This window comes from Pipistrellus hanaki (genome assembly GCF_964339955.1).
Source record: "Pipistrellus hanaki genome assembly, chromosome: 13".
Lineage (NCBI taxonomy): Eukaryota > Metazoa > Chordata > Mammalia > Chiroptera > Vespertilionidae > Pipistrellus > Pipistrellus hanaki.
Genome location: NC_140515.1, coordinates 43,598,382 through 43,625,394, shown reverse-complemented (window position 1 = coordinate 43,625,394; position 27,013 = coordinate 43,598,382). Strand labels below are relative to the sequence as shown.

General features: G+C 39.7%; 1 protein-coding gene across 5 annotated transcripts in view; it reads left to right on the top strand.

Moving 5' to 3' along the window:
- THRB (thyroid hormone receptor beta) overlaps window positions 1-27,013 on the top strand; it is a 280,496-nt gene that overhangs the window by 236,582 nt on the left and 16,901 nt on the right. For all 5 annotated transcript variants that reach the window (XM_084902973.1, XM_084902971.1, XM_084902972.1 and 2 more), the window contains 2 exons: window positions 24,203-24,303; window positions 26,227-26,374. In XM_084902973.1, coding sequence (XP_084759099.1) covers window positions 24,203-24,303; window positions 26,227-26,374 — 249 coding nt within the window. The remainder of the gene's footprint in view (window positions 1-24,202; window positions 24,304-26,226; window positions 26,375-27,013) is intronic.

Here is a 27,013-nt window from a genome sequence, read left to right as displayed (position 1 = left end):
GAGTCCGATTCTTTTTGCCTGGAGCCCTGATCCTCTAAGCTTTTATGCTGTACAGAACTTCTCTACTTGGCCTTTTCACACCCTCCTGAACTCTTCTCCAGAAACCACAGTGTCCCCCCAGACCCACAGGATGGATCCTAGCAGATGCAGGCACTCCTGTAGCTGACTCTAGCCAGCCCTGCTAAGCCCAGATAAATAGTCAGACCTCCATATTTTGATATTTGTCCTTGATGTCAACCAGGGACCTTCCAGAAATACTGGAACCTGGTGGGAGAAACAAGGCAAGATTGGCCTACCTCCCTGCTTGCATCAAACAAAAGAAAAGCAGCAACCCGGTGATTACACTGACTTTTCTCCGTAGATCTGCTCTGTGTTTTTATCAAGGTAATTGAGTCTCAGATGCCAAAGAAGACAAGAAAAGTTGTCAAAATAATTTCACTAACAAGTTATTCTCTCTCATTATGAAAAGTTTCTAATGGTTTAACAAAAATAATTTTTGAAAATTATTTATAATTCCATCCTCCAAGGACAAGTAGGGTTAAGTCTTTATTACATTTTAGTCTTTTTTTTCTGTGCATATCTGTTTTTTTACATACTTGGAAACATATTAGGCATACCATTTTTATTTTTTTCTTGATTAAGGTATTACATATGTGTCCTTATTCCCCCATTGACCTCCCCACCCCACCCCACTCATGCCCTCACCCCCCTGTTGTCTGTGTCCACTGGTTAGGCTTATATGCATGCACACAAGTCCTTTGGTTGATCTCTCCCCGTTATCCCCATCCTTCCCTACCTTCCCTCTGAGGTTTGGTGGTCTTATTGATGCTTCTCTGTCTCTGGATCTGTTTTTGTTCATTGGTTTATGTTGTTCATTATAATCCACAAATGAGTGATATCATATGATATTTATCTTTCTCTGACTGGCTTATTTTTAACTAGCATAATGCTCTCCAGTTCCATCCATGCTGTTGCAAATAGTAAGAATTCCTTCTTTTTTATAGCAGTGTGGTTTTCCATTATGTAGATGTACCACAGTTTTTAATCCACTCATCTGCTGATGGGCACTTAGGCTGTTACAAATCTTAGCTATGGTAAATTGTGCTTCTATGAACATAGGGGTGCATATATCCTTTCTGATTGGTATTTCTAGTTTCTTGGGCTATATTCCCAGAAGTGGGATCACTGGGTCAAATGGAAGTTCCATTTTTAGTTTTTTGAGGAAACTCCATACTGTTTTTCACAGTGGCTGCACCAGTCTGTATTCCCACCAGCAGTTCATAAGGTTCCCTTTTCTCCGAATCCTCGCCAGCACTTGGTCTTTATTGATTTATTGATGAAAGCCATTCTGACAGGTGTGAGATGGTACCACATTGTTGTTTTGATTTGCACCTCTCAGATGATTAGTGACTTTGAGCATGTTTTCATATGTCTCTTGGCCTTATATCCTCTTTCAAAAAGTATCTATTTAGGTTTGTTGCCCATTTTTTTATTGGGCTGTTTATCTTCCTTTTGTTGAGTTGTATGGGTTCCCTGTAAATGTTGGAGATAAAATAAAAAGCTTCTGCACTGCAAAAGAAACCGTCAACAAAAAAAACAGGAAAGCCCACTGCATGGGAGAACATATTTGCCAATGTTATCCCCAATAAGGGTTTAATCTCCAACTTTGACAGGGAACTCAAACAACTTAACAAAAGGAAGACAGGCATACCATTTTTAATGCTTAAACAGTATATTATGAACATTTTCCCTTGTCATTAAATATTATTTGAAACCTGGCTTTCAATGGCAATAGGTTATTCTTGCTTCTAGATATACTACAATATAATTTATTAATCCAGTCTCCAAGATTTAGACAAGTTGAAGTGTTTTTTAAAACAATATCTTATGTCAGCAAAGGGGCAGACTATTAGCTCATGCTCTTCATATGGAGAAAAGAATGAATCAAATCAACGATGACAATTTTAAGTGATGTATAATTCTCACCAAAATAACAAAGTGTTCTAAAAATGAGAGGCTTAAAGCCAAATCATTATACGTATTATAATCCTTCAAGTTAGACATGCACATTTTCTGTGGGTTATAACTACCTTTGTCCTTAAATAAAACACAAGGACATCTTCAGATAAATAAATATTTTAGAAGATGGGGGATTAAAAAGTTTGAACCCTTTCACCAGTATGCCCAGCTGCTCATCCATCTCGTCTTTCCACTGTGCTCCTACTCACCATACATCAGGGAGTGCAGTCTCGGCTGAGAGCACCAGTGCAATTCATATACTTCAAGGGCACTCCGGAGCCTTAGCCATCAACATGGGAATAAGTGCTTTCTATCCACTTCTGGCTTATGCAAGAGAGCCCTGTGACTTGATACTGCAAAGGCAGGGAAGAGCACCTTGTAACTAGGCCAGGGCAGATAGAGGTAGAGGGCAAAAGAAGCCATCAGCTAGAGTGGAGGTGGGGGGCGGGGATGGAAATACTGGGAACAAGGCAATGTCCAAGAAAGGCAAACATCAGAAATCCAACACACTGTTTCATCCAACTTTCATTTCCGTTGAGCAGATAGCCCACGCGTTTTCCAAGGCCAATTTAGCAGTGTATCACAACAATGCTTCCACCCAGCCATCCCTCTTATAATATCTATCCCACAGAAATACGCACACAAGTCCCCCAAGGGTCTGAGTTCAATCGTTTTCTTTGCATCTTTGTTTTTGTTCCTGAAATTTTGGAAATGATCCAAATGTCCATCCATAGGGCAGGGTCCCAAAAAATTGTGATATATCTAAAGCATCTACTAGAAAAATTAAAAGATTTTTTTAAGAGGTGGTTTTAGGAATACATAATGGAGAAACAATCATGCATAAAGCACAGTATAATCCCATTTGCAATTTTAAAAGTCTATCTAGCTGTGTGTGCACAAATATGCATAGCAAAAGTTCCTAATGCATACTACCCTTATAACAACAGATCCCTTAAAGTTGAAAGAGTGGAATAAAGGGCGATGCTAATATTAAAGTTATAAAACTGCATTCAAAATTGTTCTATACTAAAAATATATTTATGAATAACTTGTGTAATTGTTTTAAATGTTAAGGTCATATGCTTTACATTCAGACAGGCCTAGGGTGACTTCTTCTTCTTTAATTTACCAGTTCAGTGCAAAATTTTTAACCTCTGTCTCAGTCTACTTTATTCAAATGGGGTAATAATGTTCGGTTGTTAGATTTTTCATAAAAATGAAAGATAATACATGTTAAGCACTCAGCATAGGGCCTGTAACTTTAGTAAAGATTAAGTGATATCTCTTTTTTAATATATTTTTATTGATTTCAGAGAGGAAAGGAGAGGGAGAGAGATTGAAACATCCATGATGAGAGACAATCATTAATTGGCTGCCTCCTGCATGCCCCCAACTGGGGATTGACCCCACAACCTAGGCATGTGCCCTTGACAGGCCAATGCTCTATCCACTGAGCCAAACCAGCCAGGTCAAGTGATACCTTGTGCCCTCTCCACCAATATTCAGACAAAATCAGGTACAATGTGGATGGCTAACTTACTGACATTGCATTGAAGATGAAAAGTTATTGTTGGGAGAGTCAGCCTTATAAAGAATCACAGGTAACCATTGGAAGACATGTCCCATGGGTCACCCTGAGTGCCTATAATCCCATCATTGCCCTTTATGGTTTTTCAAAATGCAAACCTGCTGGCTGGATATTTTGTCAGATCTCTAGCATCTCCAAAGGAATCTGAATTAGATCAGATTCCTTTCTCCTTTGACAAGGTCTAATAAAGGCAATGGAAGGATTGGGGATGGAAGGAGACCATGAAAAGGTTGATGACAGCAGAAAAGTGGATGAGAGGAAAAGTAAGGAACAGGACTACCACATACCACTGTGCGGATTATCAGGTTGTGTGCTGTACAATAGGATCAGTGCTCACCAAATTGTTGAGGCTATGCCACAGTGCCCTGAGGGAAAATGTCACTTCCCTCCCTGCCTGACAAGGGCTGACCCTGAACATGGGATAAAACTACTTATAGACAAAATTAGATAAGTGGCATATTGTTTGTGGACTATCGGGATATTCCAAGATTGATAACACTGTATTGTATAATTGAAATTTGCTAATTATATGCTAATTAGCCAGGTAGGAGGAATCTTCCCTCAATGTCAGATCATCATGATGTACACTTCATGTTTCTTACAGTTTTATCCATCAATCATACATCAATAAAGCTGAAAAAAATTCCAAGAATCCTCAAGTTAAGCAGGGAGTGAAGACACTGATAGAATTCAAATCCTTAATAGACACTCTTTCATCCCCCTGGAAATGCTGTGAAATAGAGGCCTTAAAATAGCACAACTGGATCTAGGAATTGGAGGTCCTATAATCCATTACTTGAAAGCTTAGATTAAACAAATTTTTACTTTAGGCTGAAATCAGAGCAAATATTATTTTCAATATACAAGAGAGAATTTCATGCCCAGCCAGTGTAGCTTGGTGATTAAGCATCAACCTATGAACCAGGGGGTCTCAGTTCAATTCCCAGTCAAGGCACATGCCCACATTGCAGGTTCAATCCCCAGTAGGTGGGCGTGCATGAGGCAATGGATCAATGATTCTCATCATTGATGTTTCTATCTCTTTCTCTCTCCCTTCCTCTCTGAAATCAATAAAAATATATTTTTTGAAAGAGAGAATTTCATTAACTAAATATCCAGCAAGAATGTTTAGAAATATTTTGAGCATATAAATGTCCTTGTCTGACATGGTTGGACCCCCTCAAAGAGGGCAATGGACAAACCATGAAGAATCACTGTATGTCAGGTCATCCTAGCCCTACAGTATCCTGGGCCCCAATGTAAGCTACTAATGGCATAAGGGCAGCAAACTGGAGCCATATTTTATAGCCACATCCTGTATTCTGACTCATCGTCCTGTTTACATGGAGAAAATGCATATTAACTAGCAATCTGGAAGATTATAATTTTAGGTCATTCAGCCACTGTCCACTCGCATTCATTAATTTAGTAATCAACATATTATATGTTTATTGTGGACCCCTAAATCAACTTAAATATCCAGGAAATAAGCATTATACTTTTATCTATAATTTATGCATTGATTTTAAGAGAACATAGATGTAAATGTAAATAACTATTTCAGATTTACTGCATGGAAAGCTGATATTCTTAGTGGCACTATTTAAAAAAAAAAAAAAAAAAGGTGAAGGGTTTGCAGCCAAATAAACTTGCATTCAGATCATCACTGATCAGCCTTATGAGCTTGGGAAAGTTATATATATATATATATATATATATATATATATATATATATATATATATATATATATATATATATATATATATATAATTGATTTTTTACAGAGAAGAAGGGAGAGGGATAGAGAGCTAGAAACATCGATGAGAGAGAAACACCGACCAGCTGCCTCCTGCACACCCCCTTCCAGGGATGTGCCCGCAACCAAGTTACATGCCCTTGACTGGAATAGAACCTGGGACCTTTCAGTCCGCAGACCGATGCTCTATCCACTGAGCTAAACCAGTTTCGGCATGATCTTGGGAAAGTTCTTAATCCTTCACTTCTCTAGGTCTCAGTTCTCATCACTAAAACAGGAACCAGAGTATCTCTCTTCAAGATCTCTATGACTCTGATCTTCCGATTTGTAGTCTACATAGCAGCCAAGGAATTGATTCTAAAGAATTAGAAACATGTCACCTGACCCCTCTCTCCAATCCCCAGCCCAGCTTGAAATCACCCTTGGTTTCAAGATAAAGTTTAAAGACGTACAGGTCCTTCATAACATGGCACAGGACTGCTTTTATTCCCATCTCTCGCCACTTACATAACCTAAACTCAGGCCATTTGCTGTGCTGAACATTGTCTTTGTGCCTTAGTTACACCCTGTCCCCGTTTCCTACATTACCTCTACTCCATACAGTGCCTGCACTGCGAACCACTTCCCATTAGATTAGATTACTTAAGCTTCACAACAATCTTGTCACTTTTTCAGGAACATTTTTATCAAAGCAAATTCGGCTGGTGTTGGATTGTGAACAAAAGCCTCTCTTTAATATCCTTCAGTAGAGCTGTAATAGGCTAGAGCTGTCAAAAAGCTCTTATTAAATACTAAAAGAGAAAGAAAAAAAAGTAGAAACAAATTCAGAGTACAGATGTTTTGAAGGAGGAGGACTTTGAGTTTCAATTTCTACCAAAACAGACTCAATCCCAGAGCCTAAAGGCCAGGTCTTGTCCTGCAGCCATCTGGGGATTTGTACTTCCACGTGTCTGGCCTGCTAATGGCTAGCAGCTTTCCTCCTTGGTAAACACAATAAGGACATCCCTTCCAGCAGCTTCCCAGGCCCCTAAATGGGAAGCATTTTCTCTATCTTGAGGGAAAAAGAAATCCAGAGGTGGACAATCTAGACTAGGATGGCAATGCTGTGTTAGTTTTAGGCTAAGCACCTAGATTCTTTCGAACTTATTTTTCTACCATCTTTAGAGAATGACTTTCATCCTCATGGACCAAAATGGTGTCTGGAGCTCCAGGCATCGTATTCACATTCCAGACTGCAGGAAGAAGGAATGAAGGAGCAAATGCTATGCACTAGCTCTCCTTTTCAGCTGACTTTTCCATTTCCTGGAAACCACCTTACATTTCTTCTGCTATAGCTCCTTGGCCAGAAGTTATTCACACAAGCATACTAGTGCAAGGGAGACTGGGAAACAAAAGCTTTTTCCCAAGGACCATTGCCCTCTAAAACGTAGAGATTCTGCCAAAACCGGTTTGGCTCAATGGATAGAGCGTCGGCTTGGGGACTGAAAGGTCCCGGGTTCGATTCCAGTCAAGGGCATGTACCTTGGTTGCGGGCATATCCCCAGTAGGGGGTGTGCAAGAGGCAGCTGATTGATGACTCTCTCTCATCGATGTTTCTAACTCTCTATCTCTCTCCCTTCCTCTCTGTACAAAATCAAAAAAACATATTTTTAAAAAAATAATTAATTAATTTAAAAAAATAAAACATAGAGATTCTATTCCTAAAACATAAAGTAAGAACAATCATTACAATAGAAACTAGCATTAACGTTGACTAATGTTTATCTTCCTTTATGTGCCTTTTACAAGTAGAGTTGATAACACTCTTCCTAAGACATATCAGTTCAGCTGTCTCCTATCTCTGCCCTCCACTGTTGAAGTCCTGCATGCTCTGCAAAAGCCAGTTCACAGGCCCCCTCGTCTGTGAAGCTGCCGCTGAGTCTCCAGGCGGATTCTTTCTGTGTTTCTAGGTCACAGCTGTCCCACACTCCCTTGCGTTTAGTTCTTTCCTAGTCTGTCTCCTTGACCTGTCTCCTCTACTTGACTAGATAACTGAAGGACAGGTGAAGCCAGATTGAAGTGTGGAAGATAAACTTTCAAGAACTAAGGGAGCCGAAACTGGTTGGCTCAGTGGATAGAGCATCAGTCTGAGGATTGAAAGGTCCCGGGTCCGATTCTGGTCAAGGGCATGTACCTTGGTTGCAGGCACATTCCCTGTGGGGGTTGTGCAGGAGATAGCTGGTTGATGTTTCTCTCATCATCAATGTTTCTAGCTCTCTATCCCTCTTCCTTTCTCTCTATAAAAATTCAATAAAATATATATATTAAAAAAAAAAAGAACTAAAGGAAATATGCAGTTAAACTGAAAATAAAGAAAACAGAGTATGTAGGCAGCATGCCTTGGCTCTGGTGAAGGGACTGAGGTCGTACACTCAAAAGACTAGCAGGCCTCAAATTTTGCTGCCTATGAAAATAACTTGAGGAACTCTTAAAAATCTTAATACTCAAGTTTTACCCTATATCGATTAAATCAGAATTTCTGAGGGTGACACTTAGGTTCTTTAGAGTTTGTGAGTGATTCCTGTCTGGAACTTTATTTGAGAATCAGCACAGTTGGAAATGGGGGTTGGGGGGGGGGGAGAACCATGTCTTCCTCAGAGTCCTGAGAGTTTGTTGTTTATCTATGAGGTATTCCAAACAAGATTGCATCTTAATCTTTTAAGCTATTTCCTTCTGGCCACAGACAAAGGTGATTTCTATAATATATAATTACTGGTTGAAACACTTTTAATGATAATTATGAAAGCCTTCTGAGTTTATTTCAGGAAATTTGATGCACTATGGCTCAAATAACTCGTAAGCTTTTCTTTAACTAAATTAGAATATTCAGGCAGGGAAATAAGGAAGAAATCTTACTGAAGCTCACCTCGATTGTAACACATAATATGTTTAAATTACTTTATGAATTTTTCAAAGAAGCCTGCTAGCTCCATCACAAGTGACAGCATTGTGACTGCTTCCATCAGGGTGGGAGGGGCCGTGGTTCAAATTCAGTGTGAGCGTTGAACTCCATTTCCAGCTACTAGTGAGAATTTCATGCATTTACTGTAAGTAAACAATAGCCCCACTAGGTACAAGGAGTGAGTTTCAGATAGCTTCGTACTGTTTTCTCCAAAAAATATAAGTTTGTGGAAACTGGGTTCTCTTAAATCTGTTTTGAAACTTGTTTTTCTATTCAGTGATTTATGAGGGAATTCAGGGTGGTTCTAATTCAATAAAATAAAAAAAAAATGCTGTTGATTCTCAGGGTCTTCCAAATGTTTTGTAAAAATTGAGAGAAAACATTTTGGGGGTTCGGGGGAGACATTCTATCCTTTTTCACTGCAGTATTTATATCCAGTTCTGAGGCAGAATAAAACTCCGAGTTTTTAAGTACATCTAGCAATTTGGAAAAATTGTTTTTACGTGTTTTTTTGGAATGAAAGTTGAGGCTCTGGCTGAAGTTGATATTGTTGCTGGTGAAAAGCAAGAAATTGCTTGGATTTGTGCCTTCAATGAAATAGACACGGAGCCAGGAAATGTGCTGAACAAAATTACAGAATTGGATGGATTCAACATGTAACTCCTAACCAGAAAGAGGCCTTGGAACAAGTGTATTTGCCAGGAAAGAAAACTGCTTTATTGAAAGGTTAATTTTCAGATTAGTTTTTGGAAATTTGAGATAAATAAATGAAATCAGACCCAAAAAAAAACCACACACACACACATACACACATAAGGCCTGGATCCTTTTTCCTTGGGTTTTCAGAAAATAATCACTGCTTCCAATGGAATGTTTTGACATTTTCAGTAGAGAGAACATGTTAATTGTAATGTTATGTGTATGTGTTCTTAAAAACCCTTGTGAATACCGTATCTGCCAAAAAAAATCTTTTGTTTTAAGAGTAATCAAAGAGTAAAAATACTATTAAAATGTTAGCTATGTTCTTCATTTCTTTGGTGACTTTCATGCTTTCTAGGATGTTGCAACTTATTTTCTGGTTCAAATGTACTAATTTGGAAAAGATTCCTTTACTTGTTTTATAGTTCCATTTTTCATGTTTATAGTTGTTTAGTTTTCATAGTTGTTTTCATTTTTATAGCTGTTTTACTTGTTTTATAGTTGCAGTTTTCCAAGGAGTCTTATTACTAAACGTCCACAGATTTTGCCTGGGTTTCTTCCCTTATTTTGTCTCATCCACAGCTTATCTCTCATTTTTCACCTTCTTCCCTTGAATCGATAGCTCCTTTACTACATTCATAAAAAGCCTCAGCTCCAGCCGAAACCGATTTGGCTCAGCGGTAGAGCTACGGTCTGCGGACTGAAAGGTCCCGGGTTCTATTCCGGTCAAGGGCATGTACGTTGGTTGTGGGCACATCCCCAGTGCGGGGTGTGCAGGAGGCAGCTGGTTGATGTTTCTCTCTCATCGACATTTCTAGCTCTCTATCTCTCTCCCTTCCTCTCTGTAAAAGATCAATAAAATATATATTTAAAAAAAAAAAAAGCCTCAGCTCGAAAAGGCTCTCTTGCACAACCATGGTCTACTTTACTCTGTATGTTGAATACAACTTGCTGTTAAGCTACTTGTGGCAAGGACCGTGATTGAATTTTGAACAGCCTCTGCTCCCACCACCTCCTGCTTTGTACCTAACAGTTGCCCCGTAAATGTTTGTGGAATGGTGATAATACCTGCTTCCTGCTGTCATATGTCCCTGACCTGGAACAGTTAACTGGAACTTCCTGTCCAAAGCAGAGGTCTCACTAATGGACATTACATATTATATCGCTGTGGTCCCTTGGGAGGGAAATACCAGCACAGTCACACATTCACTCATGGACTAGCAGGAACACCCAATGTCAACAGCACCACCTGAAGCCCAGCCATGCGAACCGAGTCTCCCGAGGAAAGAGGAAGACTCCCTAGGCCAGTGGTTGGCAAACTCATTAGTCAACAGAGCCAAATATCAACAGTACAACGACTGAAATTTCTTTTGAGAGCCACATTTTTTAAACGTAAATTTCTTCTAATGCCACTTCTTCAAAATAGACTCCCCTAGGCCGTGGTATTTTGTGGAAGAGCCACACTCAAGGGGCCAAAGAGCCACATGTGGCTCTCGAGCCGTAGTTTGCCAACCACAGCCCTGGGCTCAAAGAAAGCAGCTTCCGCCCTCATCATCAAGAATACACACGTATAGGTGGATATACACATGTGAACCACCATCCGTGTGGAGAGAATGCCATTAGTAATCATCAGCAAGTAACTATGATCTAATTTGATACTTGTTCACATCTTAATTCATCACCACATCAAAGATGTGGTGATGCTTCGAGAAAACTCTTTTCTCATTTGGATCACTATCTTTAAATGTCTAGTGCGTGAACACAATTAAATCCAATTACGTTTCAAGATAGTCTCAGAAGCAGATTGGAATGGGAGTAAAATGATGGTGTGCACAGTTTTCACATACTACTGGTAAGAGTGCTGTTAAGTGCCAACAGAGGGGGAAATGCTGACATAGAGGGGTATTCTTCTTAAGGGCATTCCCCTGAGCTCTCCCTGGGGCACTTATAAAGAAAACAATAGAGACAGAATAAGCAGTTGAGCGTTAGGTCTCATGTAGACTAGTGCTGATGATGTAGAAAATTATCAGGTGCAAACCAGCAGCATTTTCAAATGTGGCTTTCCTGGGCCCATTTTAAAAACCTGTGAGACTCTATGTGTCATTAGCAAATGGTTGGATCCTGGTTTTAAAAAGCTGATCAGTAGCATTCAACAACAGATTTTAGCCACTGTTGTTCATATGACTGGATTAATGTTTTGGAGTCAGTCCTCAGGCTAATAAACTCAATTATTGATTTTAGGATTTTCTGTGTATCCAAGGATAGTCTCTGAGATGTCGTTATAACGTTTCATGCTTAAGTTGTCAACCAACATGACATAACAATGAGTAATCATTTTCTAATCATGCTGAAAGGGATTCAAAACCAGCTATAAAAATTAATCTCCCCCATTTCAGAGCAACGGGAACATCCTTGTTCTCAGTGCTGTAGCTGGACTACGGTCATCCCTACCTGCCTGCCATCTTCCCCAGGAATTAGCTGCATTCACAGCTTAAGACCTCACTTAGTCAGAAATCTGCTTCCCAATATGTTCAAATGGCAGGAGAGCTCAATAGACACCTCCATCTAGATAGGATTTTAGCACATCAGGTGCTATTCCAAAGTAAGGCAGGCTGGGTTTGCCGTGTTGGTGGTGGTGTTTATTCATCTTCCTTCCTCCTTTCATGTGTATGGATGTACGCTTCTCGGCGTATATGCCCGGCTCTCCGGGTGTATGGGGCTGGTGAATGCATGCATAGAGTGTGTGTATATGTAAAGTAGGAGCTGAACCAGGGTGACAAAAATGAACTACTGTATGCAAGAACTCTATGAAGTGCACCCAGCTGCCAGCAGCAACTGCTACATGCAGGCCACTGATTATTACGCGTATTTTGAAGACAGTCCGGGTTACAGTGGGTGCAGCGCTCAGGCTGTGCCCAGTAACAACATATATATGGAACAGGCCTGGGCAGTGAATCAGCCTTCTACCTGTAGTTACCCTGGAAACATGCTAAAAAGCAAGGACTCTGACTTGGACATGGCCCTGAATCAATACAGCCAGCCTGACTATTTCACCGAAGAAAAGTCTACTTTTTCTCAAGGGCAGTCGCCATCTTACTCTCAAAAAAAAGGTAGGGACCATGATACCTAAATGTATGAAAAGTTTCCGTTGTGTGTTAAAGTTACGATTTGCATCAGCTTTGCCACATGTTTGACTTTTGGGTGCTGAGTGTTTGAAATGAAAAGCAGCAGTAAAGAGAGGCTGCTGGGTGATTGAAAGGGGTCCATGAACAACAAAGATTTCCAAACACTTTTTTCTTTATATATGGAAGTTGGATTGAATTGTTTTTTTAGACTGTGTGTGTGTGTAGAGACAGAGAGAGAGAGAGAGAGAGAGAGAGAGAGAGAGAGAGAGAGAGAGAGAGAGAGAGGGAATTTATGTGTGCATATATATGTGTGTATGTATCTGTGAGAATATATATATATTTCCAAAGTGATTAATGTCAGCGTCTTTGCTAAAGAAAACATGTAAAAAAGCTTCCCCTTGGTGAATAAGTACTGCGGCGTTTGAAGTGGGATCATTCTCCCCAGTCCATGTTCAGATTAAAAACTCATTTGAGTTTTTCTTGTCATTTTACATTAAAAGTTTATTTAGTTAACTAGAACCATATTTCGGTGAGGCAAACAAGACCATAATGTTGACATGTTAGGATTTGTAAATGTTCATTTCAGTGTATTGACTTATCCATGTAAACTGTAAAGAATCTACTTGTAACCATACCCCGCGGTCAGAAGCTAACACTCAAAAAGAAACCGGAACATTTTATATTGCCATTGTGTTCCTAAGGTTTGACATGTCTGCAGTCATGTCAAATGAACTCTCACATGAAATATCTTCCAAAATACCCAGTGTTTAAACAAGTGCAATATCCATTTATTTTAATAGAGGCTGTGGCTTTTACCATGCTGCTTCATTTCCTATCAATAGATCATTTCTTATATTTCCAGAAAGTAAAATCAAAGAGGCAAACAGGTAGTTCTTAGGGAACTTAGTGGCAACTTCAAGTTAGAAAATACTTTCTGAAATAGCTAAATTCTAGTGCAAATATACCAGAAACTTGTTTTTTTCTGTGTACCATGTACAATCTATAGGATATTTCATAGGAAACCCAATTCACAGGTTTCTTAATTTGCAGGTTTATGATGCCCATTGATCTTCAAATGTGAATTTCTCTGTGAAATTATCTTAAAAGAGAATGTGGTCTATTTGATGTGACTCCTATAACAATTATCATTTGCCTTTTTTAGTGTGACTATAGTTAATATAGCCTGTTTTAAAAACTGCTAAACAGAATCTAAAAAAATATAAAGTGAATCTAAAATCCTTTAGTTTTTACCATATACTGTGTTCATGTTTTCTGTGCTATTCTGTAGCTTCCAAATATGAAATATGAAGAGGATTATAGCGTAAAACAAATTCAGACTTGTTCATCTTCATTTTCATTTAGTTTTACATCCTTTTGAAGGGCATTGGATTTTTTATTTATTGCAAGGAGCACAGCATGTGAGATAGATTGTGAGCTTTCTATTTCATTTAATATTATGCTTCTAAGTAATTTATCTTTGAAAAGAAGTCAACATTACCTCACTCAACATGCCTGGATATGCCTTTCTTAGTGATGTAGGATCATAAGAAAATATTAATGCCTGTCTTTCGATTTGGGCATTCAGCTATTCTTAAAAATTCCTACAAATTTTTCCATGTTTTTTTTTTTACTCTCTTTTGTCTTTCCACTGTGTTTTCTTCAACCAGCACTTGGAAATATTTGCTTATAAGATGTTAGAATGGGATTTTTTACTAATTAATTTGATGATTGAACTGGAGGTTAAGACACATTGTGGATGCATATATTGATGTAATTTCTCAAAGCCATATGCCATTGAAAGGCCACTGCCACCTGCCAAACTCACTAAATCAAAGCAGGCAAATATTCTTAAATGCGCCACTATTTACTGTTACAAGTCTTTAAGTAAATCCCGGTAAAACTAAACCCAGCTGTCAACTATCTCTTAGGACAAAAGGTCGTGCCCAACATGCTTATCCATATTGATCCATTATTGATTTTTGTTGTTGCTGAAGGGCATCAGATGTATCTCCTCGAGGGAAAATTAAGACTATAAGCAGGTGTCCAGTGAGGCAGGCCTCAATATTCCAATTGGATCTTTATCTATTTTCATGAAATTCATAATTGCTTCATCTGTGTTTATTGCTGTCGCTGCAGCTTTATAATCATTTCACTAATGCAGCTGTCTTAACTTTTTATGATTTTTTAAGGATGGCTTATTTGCTTGCCTTTAATTCGAGTTTTCTAGTATGTAGAGAATGATCATGATCTTGTTTTCTTGAGGGTGTTTACAGACAACAGTGTGGAAACTGGCATGGGAGTAGGTGGGGGAGAAGTGGTGATGGGAGGAGACTTGACTTGGGGCACTGAACACACAGTACAGTGTACAGATGATGCGTTGTGGAATTGGCACCTGAAACCTGCATAATTTTCTTAGCCAGTGTCACCCCAATAAATTCAATAAAAAGGAAAATAAGATTAAAAAAAATGGTAAAAGTGTACTTAACAACACATCAATGGAATAAAAAAAAAAGCTACATACAGGACCTAATGTTAGGCCTGGTTATCTTAATGACTGACTTTAGAATGACTTTTGACTCCTTCTGTGCAATTTTCCTGTTTTTATATTTATAGCCAAGACGGGGGAAAGTCATCAAGCTTCTGAAGCATTGAGAACACACACTGAGGAGTCAGAATTCAGTTCATTGAGTTAAATTTGAGATAAGGCTTCAAGAATCGGTGGGGGAGCCGATGTCATTTCCGCATTGAGGAGGGCCGAGATACAGAATATAATGTCTGTCTTGTTTTTCACTATAGAATATGAAAAAACACATGTTCTATAGTGAATATGTGTTTTCTCATATTTTCATATAGTGAATAGTGTTTTCATATAGTGTTTTCTCATATTCTCATATAGTGAATATGTGTTTTCTCAAATGAATATGTCATTTCTCATGTTTTCACGTATTTAATTTGTAAAAGTTGGAGACAAATTAAAAACACCATCACTATCCCTCAGAATCTATGAGCTCCTTTTTTAAATCTGTTTTATTTATATATATATCGTTTTGTCTTCCCAGTAGCCTAGCCATGATTTGTTAAGTTAAAATCGGTCTTTGCAGCCAGTTCTGGTCGCAGACTTCAGGAGGAAAGGGGACCAGTTTGGAAATCAGACGAAGGGGAGGGGAACTGGCAGCCAGAATGTTGTGTCTTCCTTGTGGCGGTGGTTTCGGCACAGTTAAAATTGATGTCTTTGGGGGGAAGGGAGAGACTGGGGCTGGCTGTTTCCACCAGAAATTCCAATGGCATTCCAAGTCCCCACACAGCTTGAGGCTGGCTGGTCTGCGGGCAGCTTTGCCAGGCAGCCTCTGGGTCTGTTTACACAGAATCCTTCCCTGGAGTGCCTGTCCTGCACAGGATTCTCTGCATAGCAGGGTGCCATCCTTATAGGAATCGCACGTCCCCAGAGTTGCTGGTGTGTTTGCACCAGAGCTGGTGACCGTGTCCAAGAGGGAAAGAATGTCCTGGTTTGGAGCCAGGATCAAGGAAATGGGATGTGCATGTCCCGTTGGGTTGGGTTTTGATTGCGTGTTCCGGTTCTTTGTGTTTCAGAGAGAGAAAAATGGAAAACTGAAGCAGAAACTCTCCATAAAACTGTTCTTTCTGAATCTGCTTTCATTCCCCCTCAATCTTGGGGACAGGAATCTAAATCTTTTTTTGTGTTCCTAGCTCTGTGGACTTTGAGTGAATTCTTGGGTAGATGTTAGAAATGGAAATTAAATGGTAAAGTTGGGGATGTTTGAAGTGGCCCACATCAAAAGGCTTGGATTAAAAAGAGAAGTTAAAGTTCATATTAGAAATATGATCTCTAATTAGAATTTCCTTGGCCTCTTTAAACTTAGAGAAGGATTGTTGTACCATAGAGTTGGGGATGGGGAGGTTATAAAGTCTGTCCAAGGGGGAAAAAAGTTGCATGAGAAACAGGTACCCTTAAAAGCTAGAATCACACTCTGTCTAGTGAAAGGCAGGCAGGAAAGGGAACCAAAAATAGAAAGATTTATAAGTCCCATTGCATAATCATTCCCAACCATAAACTTGAATATGAAGTGATCTCATACTATTTCGATTTCTCTTTCTCAACTTTCCCTCCTCTTCCCTCCCCATCCCCTCTTCTCTTCTTTGACTCTCCCTAACACCACCACCTCAGTTCCTCCATCTCTTTCTCCCTCCATTTTCCTCTCTCTCCCCACTCCTCTCTTCCTCTCTAGTTGAATTTCTTTAGTTTAAACACATATACAATCATTCCACCCAAAGATCTGTCACAGACATCATGTCTTTAAAATGCAATACTTACGAGGTTAATGCAACTGCAGATTTTCCTACAATGCTTATGTAATTGTAAGAATGATGGTGTGACATTAGGACTCAAATTAGGCATTGCCACCCATATATTATTAAGATACAACACCAGTCCAGAAAATAGAGCCATTTTGTAGAATACATAACATACTCTTCAAAAGTTAAATGAAAGTGCCTCTCAGCTCGAAAAAATCAAGCAAACTAAGAAACAGCAATTGTTTCCAAGTCAAGTCCAAGCTCAGACAAAAACATGGACTGGCTCTTCTTTCCTTTCTTTTCTCTCTTGTCAAAGGCACGCCCTTCAGAGATGTCATTGGGTGCCCTAACTTCATCCTAGGACCTAGAGCATGTGCTGCCATTCCTCCCAGTGGAAGCTAAGAGCGGGAGTCCAAGGCATTATGGGTAACTGAAGTCAGATGCCTGGCAGGCGTGGGAGAGAATATGGGTGCGGCTTATTTCCTGCCTTCAGGTTCATGTCCACCACCTTACATCCCTTTGTGAATTTTTCTCCACAAACTCAAAGCTTTGTGCTCAGCTCCCAGGATTCAGGTGCGTTCAGCCTGAGGTCGAGTTACTTCCCACTCTACCAGGTGCTCTAGTCCAGCCTTTTTTGACCCCATTTTCTTCTACTGATACTACGTACCAGTGCCCACTCAGCATCTGTAGGCTTCCTTATCCAGACCCTCATGATGACTGACCTACCATGCGCTGTCCTTGGTACTTCCCTCATCCTCTATACCTCTGTACCAGCTGCTTTATGAAATTCCTCAGTTCTCCTGGAGATAAACAGAATGTGCTTTCAAGTAGTCACCCCAACCTGACCTCTTTCTCTGCAGATACTCCCCGCCGCATAGTCCTGACCTCTTCTCCCCATTTACTCCTTGTCTCCCTCGAAGACTTCTGCTTCCAGACACTCAGCGGCAGTCCTTCCCTGCCCTCTGCATCCCCCACAGGCTCCTCTTCAACAGTCAGACCCTTTTCCATGTCCTGTTAGATCAAACACTAGTTCCACCAACTCTTCCCTTCCCTAATGAGTTCCATTTTCTTTCTGGCTTTATGCTTCAGCCCACTCTCTCAGCTCCAGAAATCTTGGCCAGTTTTTCCATGTGTTCCTCTCTCTGCCACACTGCCCTCCATTCCTGAATCAATGGCACTTTTTCTCCACCAACCACCCACTGCCAGCCACACCCCAGCGTGCATCCTGCCTTTCTCAGCCTGTATCCCTTCAGGTCACTAGCTCAGCTCACAGCCCATCAGCCTCTTCTGTTTAATCATCACCACATTCAAAGGTGGTGTCCCTCGTTTTATGCAATGACACTAAATCACGTGTGCAAACTACCTACAAGAAAAGGGCTGAAATCGGTTTGGCTCGGTGGATAGAGCATCAGCCTGCAGACTGAAAGGTCCCAGGTTTGATTCTGGTCAGGGGCATGTACCTTGGTTGCGGGCACATCCCCAGTGGGGGGTGTGCAGGAGGCAGCTGATCGATGTTTCTCTCTCATCGATGTTTCTCTAACTATCTCTCTCTTTTCCTCTCTGTAAAAAATCAATAAAATATATTTTTTTTAAAAGAAAAGGAAGTAGCTGGGACCGGTTTGGCTCAATGGATAGAGCATCGGCTTGGGGACTGAAGGGTCCCGGGTTCGATTCCGGTCAAGGGCATGTACCTTGGTTGCGGGCATATCCCCAGTAGGGGGTGTGCAAGAGGCAGCTGATCGTTGACTCTCTCTCATCGATGTTTCTAACTCTCTATCTCTCTCCCTTCCTCTCTGTATAAAAATCAATAAAAATATATTTTAAAAAAAAAAGAAAAGGAAGTATATACTATAATGTGTATTACAGCAGAGTTTCTCAGCCTGGGCACTATTGACATTTGGGGGCTCTCCTGAGCCTTGTAGGATGTCTAGCACATCCCTGGCCTCGATTCACTAGATGCCAATAATACACAACCAACAATGGCTCCAGATATTGCCAAATGTCCCGTTGGAGTCAAAATCGCACCTGGTCAAGAACCACTACATTAAAAGAACTTAATATTTAGATACTATCTACAGTAATGGATCCTTTGTAATGTGAAAAATTCCTCCTTTGATTTCATATTGAAAAGCTTAGATTTCTTCAGATTGAGCTGTTTCTTAATGGAGTAGTACACTTGAACATACATAGACATATGTATCTGCAACATGCTACTTACATATATGTGTTATAGGTCATTCCCATAGCCTAAATTTGTGTTCTTTGTCATCTATGTTTGGTTACGCCCACTCCATCTAGATCATTAGCACCATAAAGTCAGTAACTTCCTTTTCTTCATTGTGTGATGTGCACACCCACATGGCTGCAGGGTGTACCCGCAGGGAGACCAGTGCAGCTAGAGTAGCAATGATGTTATCCTGATAACAATGTAGCTACTCCTTCTCCTTCATGTCACATCAGGCTGAAGAGCTGAGAACCCACATTTTTAGAGCTTTAACCTTGAATCTTGTTCTGAATGGATTTTCAGATAAAGAAAAGGCAAATGTTTTTCTCAAACATGCAAGACCTGAAATACCTATGGGTGTTCCGTGTAAGCCCAGTGCCATAATTTCACTCCTAAAGCAAAATCAGAGGCAGCTGGTGCCCATTGCTGGTGACCCTTTCCACTCCCATCCCTTTCCCATTCTTCTATAAACTCCAACCTTCCTGCTTTTCACCCATCCCCTCTCTTAAAAACAGAAAATGATCACATTTGCACCAGAGTTCTAAAACTCTAACACCTGGAAGCACCAGAGAGCTGATATTAATGAGAGAGGCTCAGGTGTTTGATAAGGACTGCTTAATTTAAACTTTTCAACCTGCACAGACATTGCTTATTTTATAAGAATATTTTTTAACTTCCAGAAAAAAATATATTCTCTTTCATTTTTCTTGAATTACATTTGTTTTCTCACTTTTGACAAAGATAAAAGTTTTGTGAAATATTTATTTACTTGTTAAAAGACATGATGCAAGAATAAACGTAAATGGCAACTGACTTTTCGCCTCAGAGTTGGGGCACAATAGGGACTGGTGCTGACTGCGGGTGACTAGCAAGTATGACTCTCTCTTAGGAGAGAGAGTTGTTGCTACCCTGTGAAAATGTGGACTCGGGAGTGCCAGATCTCCCCATTTTTTCACAAGAAGCAAAAAGCTGGGTTTTATGTGAAAGCTCCTGGTTTTAAAAATTGGCTGAAATTTTTAAACACACTGCAAGCCAAACACTGTAGACTGCCAGTGTGTGTTACCCTTGTGATTAAGATTTTGACTGAAGCTCATTATATCCATCTATTCCCTTTCCTGCTGGTTTGCATCAAGTGGTTTAGGATTGACATTATGGATTGAAAGGTTGTGTCAGCTGCTAAGAATTTGAGTCTATAGGGATAGGTAGAAGGAAGGTCCTTCTTGTGCATGAAACTATAGTATGCCCAACCCTAGCCCTAAAAATTAATACATTTTCGTTTCAGAAAGTCTTTTTTTATTAAAAGGACTGGTTTATTTATTCAACAAATATTTATTGGTCACAAAATGAGTACATGCTAGCTATATAGCAGCAACAAAAACTAGACAGAACCTCTGCTTCTGTGGAGATTATGGTTGAGTGAGGAATAGCCTTTAATTAAGTATACTCACACATTAAATGATAGCACAGAGAACTATCAGATTATGTCTACAGTAAGTGCTGTGAAGAAAGATCACATGGGAGGCAGAGTGATTAAGAGCATGGACTCTGGAGACTACTGTCTAGGTTTGAACCCTAGCTCCACCACTTACTATGTTATCTCAGGGAAATCTCTTAATTTCTCTATGCTACAGTTTCTCATCTATAAAATGTGGGTAATAATAGAGCTAACTCATAAGGATGATGTGAGGATTAAATGAAGTCATATTCGTAAAGCATTCAGTACATTTCTGGCCCATGGTAAACACCAAGTAAGTGTTTGTGTAAAAAATTATCTACAAGAGTTTAATGCTTTCTGTTCAGGAAAAACATTGAGAACATGAATGTTTATAAATGTTGGTCATCTCAAAAGTCAAAATTTCTTCCAATGAAAAATAACTGAAACCAGTCTTCCTGGCCTAAATCCTTTCAGGTGTGCTAGGCCTACCTACTGCAGTAGAGTTACTCTACTCTTACCAAGTCCTCCTTTCCCTTCTCTACCCTGCAGTGTCCTAGAGTTTGAAAACTTGGACTTCATTTTTCTTAATTAGAACTTTTCAACCCACAGACACACTGTTTATTTTATAAGAATATTTTTCACTTCCAGAAAGAAATATATTCTCTTTCATTTTTTCTTGAGTTACATTTGTCTTCCCACTCTTGACAAAAATAAAAGTTCTGTGAAATATTTCTTTACTTATAAAAAGACATAATGCAAGAATAAATATAAATATGTCTATTGTCCCAAAGCAACAAGGACCCAGCTAGCTAAGGGACAAGGTATAAAGCAAAGGTGCTCAAAGATCCCAGTATGGCAGTCCTGAGAACAGAAAGGCAGTTGCTAGGAGAAACCAAGATGGCAGCATAAGTAAACACCTGAACTTGTTGCCTTGCACAACCACTTCAAAACTACAACTAAAAGACAAAAGAGACACCATCCAGAACCACAGGAAAGCTGGCTAAGTGGAAATTCTACAACTAGAAGAGAAGAGAAAAGCACACTGAGACTCAGAGGAGCTGCAGAAGTACAGTGCAGAGGTACGGAGGCATGCGCACAGAAAGGGCTGGTAACTGAATACGCAGTTGTCTTTTTCAACACAGAGGGAGACACAAGCTTTCAACTGCTCTGAACTCCAGTTTCCAGTGAGACTCTGGGGACCCAGACTCATAAGGGGAGAAACTGGACTGTCTGGCAGCAGGCGGTCACAAATGAAAGAAATGGAGGAAAGCAAACTACAAGATATAGAGTTCAAAACCATGGTTGTAAGGTTTTTCAAGAATTTTCTAGAAAAAGCCAATAAATTTAGTGAGACCTTCAAGGATATGAAAATGGACCAACTATAATAGAAATTAAGCATACACTGACTTAAATAAAAAATACAGAGATCCAACAGCAGAATAGAGGATCGCAAGAATCAAGTCAAAGATTTAAAATACAAAGAAGCAAAAAACATCAAACCAGAAAAGAAAAGAGAAAAAATCCAAAAATATGAAGATAGGGTAAAGAGCCTCTAGGACACTTAAGGTGTACCAACATCTGAATTATGGGGGTGCCAGAAGAAGAGAGTATTAAAAGCAATATGAGAAAAACAGTTATCTACAAGAGAGCACCCATACGACTGTCAGCTGATTTCTCAACAGAAACTATGTAAGCCAGATAAGAGTGGCAAGAAATATTGAAAGTGATGAATAGCAAGAACCTACAACCAAGATTACTCTACCCAGCAAAGCTATCATTCAGAATTGAATGTCAGATAAAGAGCTTCACAGATAAGAAAAAGGTAAAGGAGTTCATCACCACCAAACCAGTATCATATGAAAAGCTGAAAGGTATTCTTTAAGAAGAGGAAGAAGAAGAAGAAAAAGATAAAGATAAAAATTATGAACAACAAATACAATATCAACAAGTGAATCTAAAAACCAAGTGAATAAAAATATCTGATGAACAGAATAATCTGGTGAATATAATAGAATCAGGGGCATAGAAAGGGGTAGACTAAATTCTCAGGGGAAGTGGGGGAAGAAGTGTGGGAATGAAGGAAGGGACTGGACAAAAATTGTACAACTATGGATGAGGACTGTGGCGGGGGTAAGGGTATGGGGTGGGGGGGGACCTATGGGAGGAAGAAAAGAGGAACAAGTGTAATAATCTGAACAATAAAGATTTTTTTAAAAAAAGAAAGGCAGTTGCTGTTCTGAGAAAAGATTTTGTGAAGTGGGGTCTCCAGGGCACCTCAACTGGAATTTGTAGACTCAAAGAAAGAATACCTTTTAAGTTAATGCTATTTCAAGTTTGTACCCAGTGTCTTACACAAGAAGCCCATACATGTTTGTTAAATAAAGGGACAAATGGATGGATGGATGGATGGACAGGTGGACAGATGGGTGGATGGATATATTGTTTACCAGAGGGTTAAAGGTTAACATGATGAAAAATTTCGTGCCTGATACTAATAATCAAATGTAAAAGGAATCATAATTCATATGTTGGAAAAGACTAAAGAATGAACCATTCAAGATTTTTGAAGTATATAAAGAAATGACGTAGGAAAGGAAGTACCAGTGGGAAAAAGCTTACCTCAGGAGGATCTGTGCTATGGAATGAACTGAGGAGATTCAATTTAAATTGGAATAATAAATAAACATGCTGATGATTTAGCTTCCTTGTGGGGTGTGTGTTCAGAGAACTAGTTAGTTATCAAACTAGAATTGGCAGGGGGGCGGGATGGGTAATAGTGAACATGGTCAGGATGCTCTGGACTTAACTAGCATTTTTCAACAGACTTTAGTGGTCAGTCTTTATGAATCAAAAACAACGGGTGTATTTGTGTATTAGTTCATTACCAAGTCCGGGTTTTTTAAATAAAAACTACACAAGTAAAACACTTTGTTATAAAAAAAAAATTGGAAAACACAAATTTGCAAAACATAAATTTACTTATCATTTTTTTGTATGAGTGGATGCCCCAAAACTGTGTTTGGAATGAATCAATGCCTAATGAGTTTTCCTGTAGATTTTGTTAATATTTCTTATTAAATTTGAGTGACCGTACCATCCATTACCTAGCAGATAGTGGTATGCAACCTTGGGGTTGGGGGGTTTACAGTTATGCAAAGGGGAATGATAACCAGCAAGCAAAGACTCTTTTGATTGGCATGAACAGTGATCTCTATAGCCCAAAGTAGAAAGTTGAACAAGTTGTGTAAAATTCAAACATCAAATTTTCACTTCTGGTGATGGTATCTTAATCAGACTGGACTGGACATAGTGATTTTCATGTGGGGAAACAGTTGTGCCCTTAATCTCTCCTTAGTCATGTCTCACTGTATTAAACCTACTGATCAGAGTTAAAACACACACACACACACACACACACACACACACACACACACACACACACACAGCATCAAGTCTAGCCAATTTGTGAGCATGCATCTCCCCAGATCACTAGATCTTGGATGAGCCTGAATCTATTGTTAATTTCTAGGGTGGCCCTAAGAAAACCCAAACTTCTGAAGGCCTGTTCACCTCAAAAGAACTTGATGATCTCCCAGGACCTTTCCAGCTATAAAGTGTTCTCAATTTATTTGCATGGTGCCGTGATTTCAAAGTGAATCAAGCCCTCTAGGAACAAAGTCTAAAATAAACAAAAAGAATGTGTTGTCCAGAATCCAGAGCACTCAGTGTCTCAGAGCCTGGCTCCACAATCTTTGGGTCTGTTCCCACTTGTCCAGCAAGTGTGAGCACACTCATTTCCAAGGCATTCTGAAACCCTGGGCCTCATAAGCTCTGTAAGAGTGAGAGAAGATGCCAGATAAGGTTAAGATACTGGAGAAGTATATTTTCAGGGAAAAACTTTACCTTTTATAATAAAATCTCAATGATCAGGAGATATACATCCTAAAGCAAAAATTGTATTAAAGTGTATAAAATAATTATCTTGCCTCCTCTCTCAACCATGTTACTTCCTCTTTTCTCCTTATCCTCCTGGCTGTAGTATGTCTTTGACTTGAACACAATATTATTTTCTCACATCCTTCTTTTTTCCTCCTTCCCAGGGTACATCCCCAGTTACTTAGACAAGGACGAGCTATGTGTGGTGTGCGGTGACAAGGCCACGGGCTATCACTACCGCTGCATTACGTGTGAAGGCTGCAAGGTAATTGCCCAGGGCCCTCAAAAGCCCTGTCCAGCTCCAGGCCCCTCCCACCAGAATGCAACCTTATGTTTCCATTCAAATTAGACCCAGTTTCCAGCATTCCTGGCCTGTGATCCTCCTGGTGTCTGGTAGTTCTCTATTTTTTTTTTTTTTTTTTTGGCATGTTCAAGAACTAAGTTTTTTTTTTTTTCCAAATCAAAAATAATTAAATGAATGTTTGGGAGAGTGTGATGTCTGTTTTTTTTAGAAAGGGAGATAATAAAAAGAAATAAACAAAGTTCTCCCTTTGAGTTTTAAAATGCATAGATATGACATGTTATCATCCCAAGAAGTTATCATTTCTCCTCCTGTTTTATCGCCAGTGTTTCGAGGAGACAGGGTTCGCTCTGCCACAGGCTGTTTGCTGCTGATTTGGAATCTAATTCCTAGGTCCCAGGCCAAGAGCCAGCATGTGGTTCCCATGTGACTTTGGACAAGTGACTTAACCTGTCTGAGGCTTCATTTTCCAAACCCCACAATGGAGACACTGAGTCCCTACGTCATAAGTTGTAGACGAGATAGAAGACATGTGTACAGCACTTTGCAATGAGCCGCACACAATAAGTGCTCTGTGCCATTATCAATTCCTACGATATTTACGTATATTTGCTAAGAATAAAGTATCATGTCCAGAAAGGTTCTGGAAGAACACAGCCTTCAGAGTGTTATATAAGCCACCTAAGCCTGGAACTAAATGGTATCCTCAGAAAATTTAAGAGTGGCGTTCTCCCGAGCCTTAAAAAAAGGAAGAAACACACTGAACTTAGAGAGGATGTCTGTGGATACTGGAAAAAGTAGTGTGCCTCAGTGGTTGAGCATCGACCTATGAACCAAGAGGTACTGGTTCAATTCCTGGTTAGGGCATATGCCCAGGTTTTGGGCTCAGTACCCAGTAGGGGGCATGCAGGATCAATGATTCTCTATCATCATTGATGTTTCTCTCTCTCTCTCTCTCTCTCTCTCTCTCTCTCTCCCCTCTTCTTTCTTCTCTGAAATCAATTGGGGGGGGGGGATTTTTTTTAAGAAAAAGAGTATGATGAAAGGGAAAACCCTAATGCAATGAGCTGTGGGGAAAATGTGACAGAAAACCTAAATTTTCTACTCCCCATGTACTGGGGTTTTTTTTACATATATTTTTATTGATTTCAGAAAGGAAGGGAGAGGGTGAGAGAGATAGAAGCATCAATGATGAAAGAAAATCATTGGATGGCTGACTTCTGCATGCCCCATACTGGGAATCGAGCCCGCAACCCAGGCATGTGCCCTGACCGGGAATCGAACTGTGACCTCCTGGTTCATAGGTTGACGCTCAACCACTGAGCTACGCTGGCCAGACTCCCCATGTACTGCTGTTTCAAGGACCATCTGAGCTGATCATGGCTATCTCAAAAGTTAAAAACAAGAACTAAACTAAATCTCTAAAGGCAGTAACATTCATTTAATTACTAAATGATTAAATTATGACACCAAAGTATTGCAAGTAAGTTTCCAGCTCTTTTATTCTCCATTAAAAAGTACAGCAAATCTCCTCATAGCTTATTTAGCAGCATAATTATGACACTCTATGAAATGAAATCACATAATTTATTTATATTATTACTCAATGTTTAGAAAGATAAAAGCAACTACTAGATTTTTTTTCCATTAGCCTCTTTTCCTTGAATAAATGTCAAAAAAAAAATATTAACTCTGTAGTCCTATGACATCTTCTTCAGTTCAAATTTAGAATTCTTTAGATTCACTTTGATCCAACTGTCCTATATGTGAATAAATAGAGCTACAGGCCCAAAACAATCCATCACAACTCTGTGGACATGAGATTCTCTAGTCATGTATTTCTAGAAAACATGAAACTGTTATCTTGGGTCTTTCTTTTTCATGTAGGGTTTCTTTAGAAGAACCATTCAGAAAAATCTCCATCCATCCTATTCCTGTAAATATGAAGGAAAATGTGTCATAGACAAAGTTACACGAAACCAGTGCCAGGAATGTCGCTTTAAAAAATGCATCTACGTTGGCATGGCAACAGATTGTAAGTACTCTTCTTCCTTTGCTTTATATTCAAGGGGTGTTGATTGGGGAAAGGTTTGGTTCAAGGAGATCAGCCAAACAGAAAAGCGAGCAGGAACCCATGTGGACAGAGGGGAGATACCCAGCATTCCTGCAGTCATTGCTGGGTGCTTTCCACCAAACCCCTCATTCATCAGCTCCTAACTCTCCAGGTCTCCATGGGTGAGGGAAAGCGATTAAATTATACCTTCATGCTTGCAAGACTGTTTGCAATACTCTGTCCGCAATGAAGATTATAAATGAGAGGTCTTGTCCATTCACCTTTGCTAAGGTCTAATTTTACACACAACATTCATGTGGGTAGAACCACATGGATGACTCCTACTCTTTTTCAAAAGCAGAGACAGGAATTTAATTTTGTGGCCATTTTCAGAGGCAGGGCACTGGCAGAAAACATCGTGATCAGAAATTTCTGAAGAATGCGAAACTGAGTGCTATTGCAGGAGTCACCCTGCTGTTGGTTGGTGGTTATATTTTTAGCCTTAAAAACATTCCGAGCTGAAGTCTTCCTACCCAGTTTTCAAAGTGCCCCGGCATATGGTGGTGAGATTAGCCGCCATTTGGGTCTCCCCCCACCCCGTCCCCGCACTGAGGAGGGGAT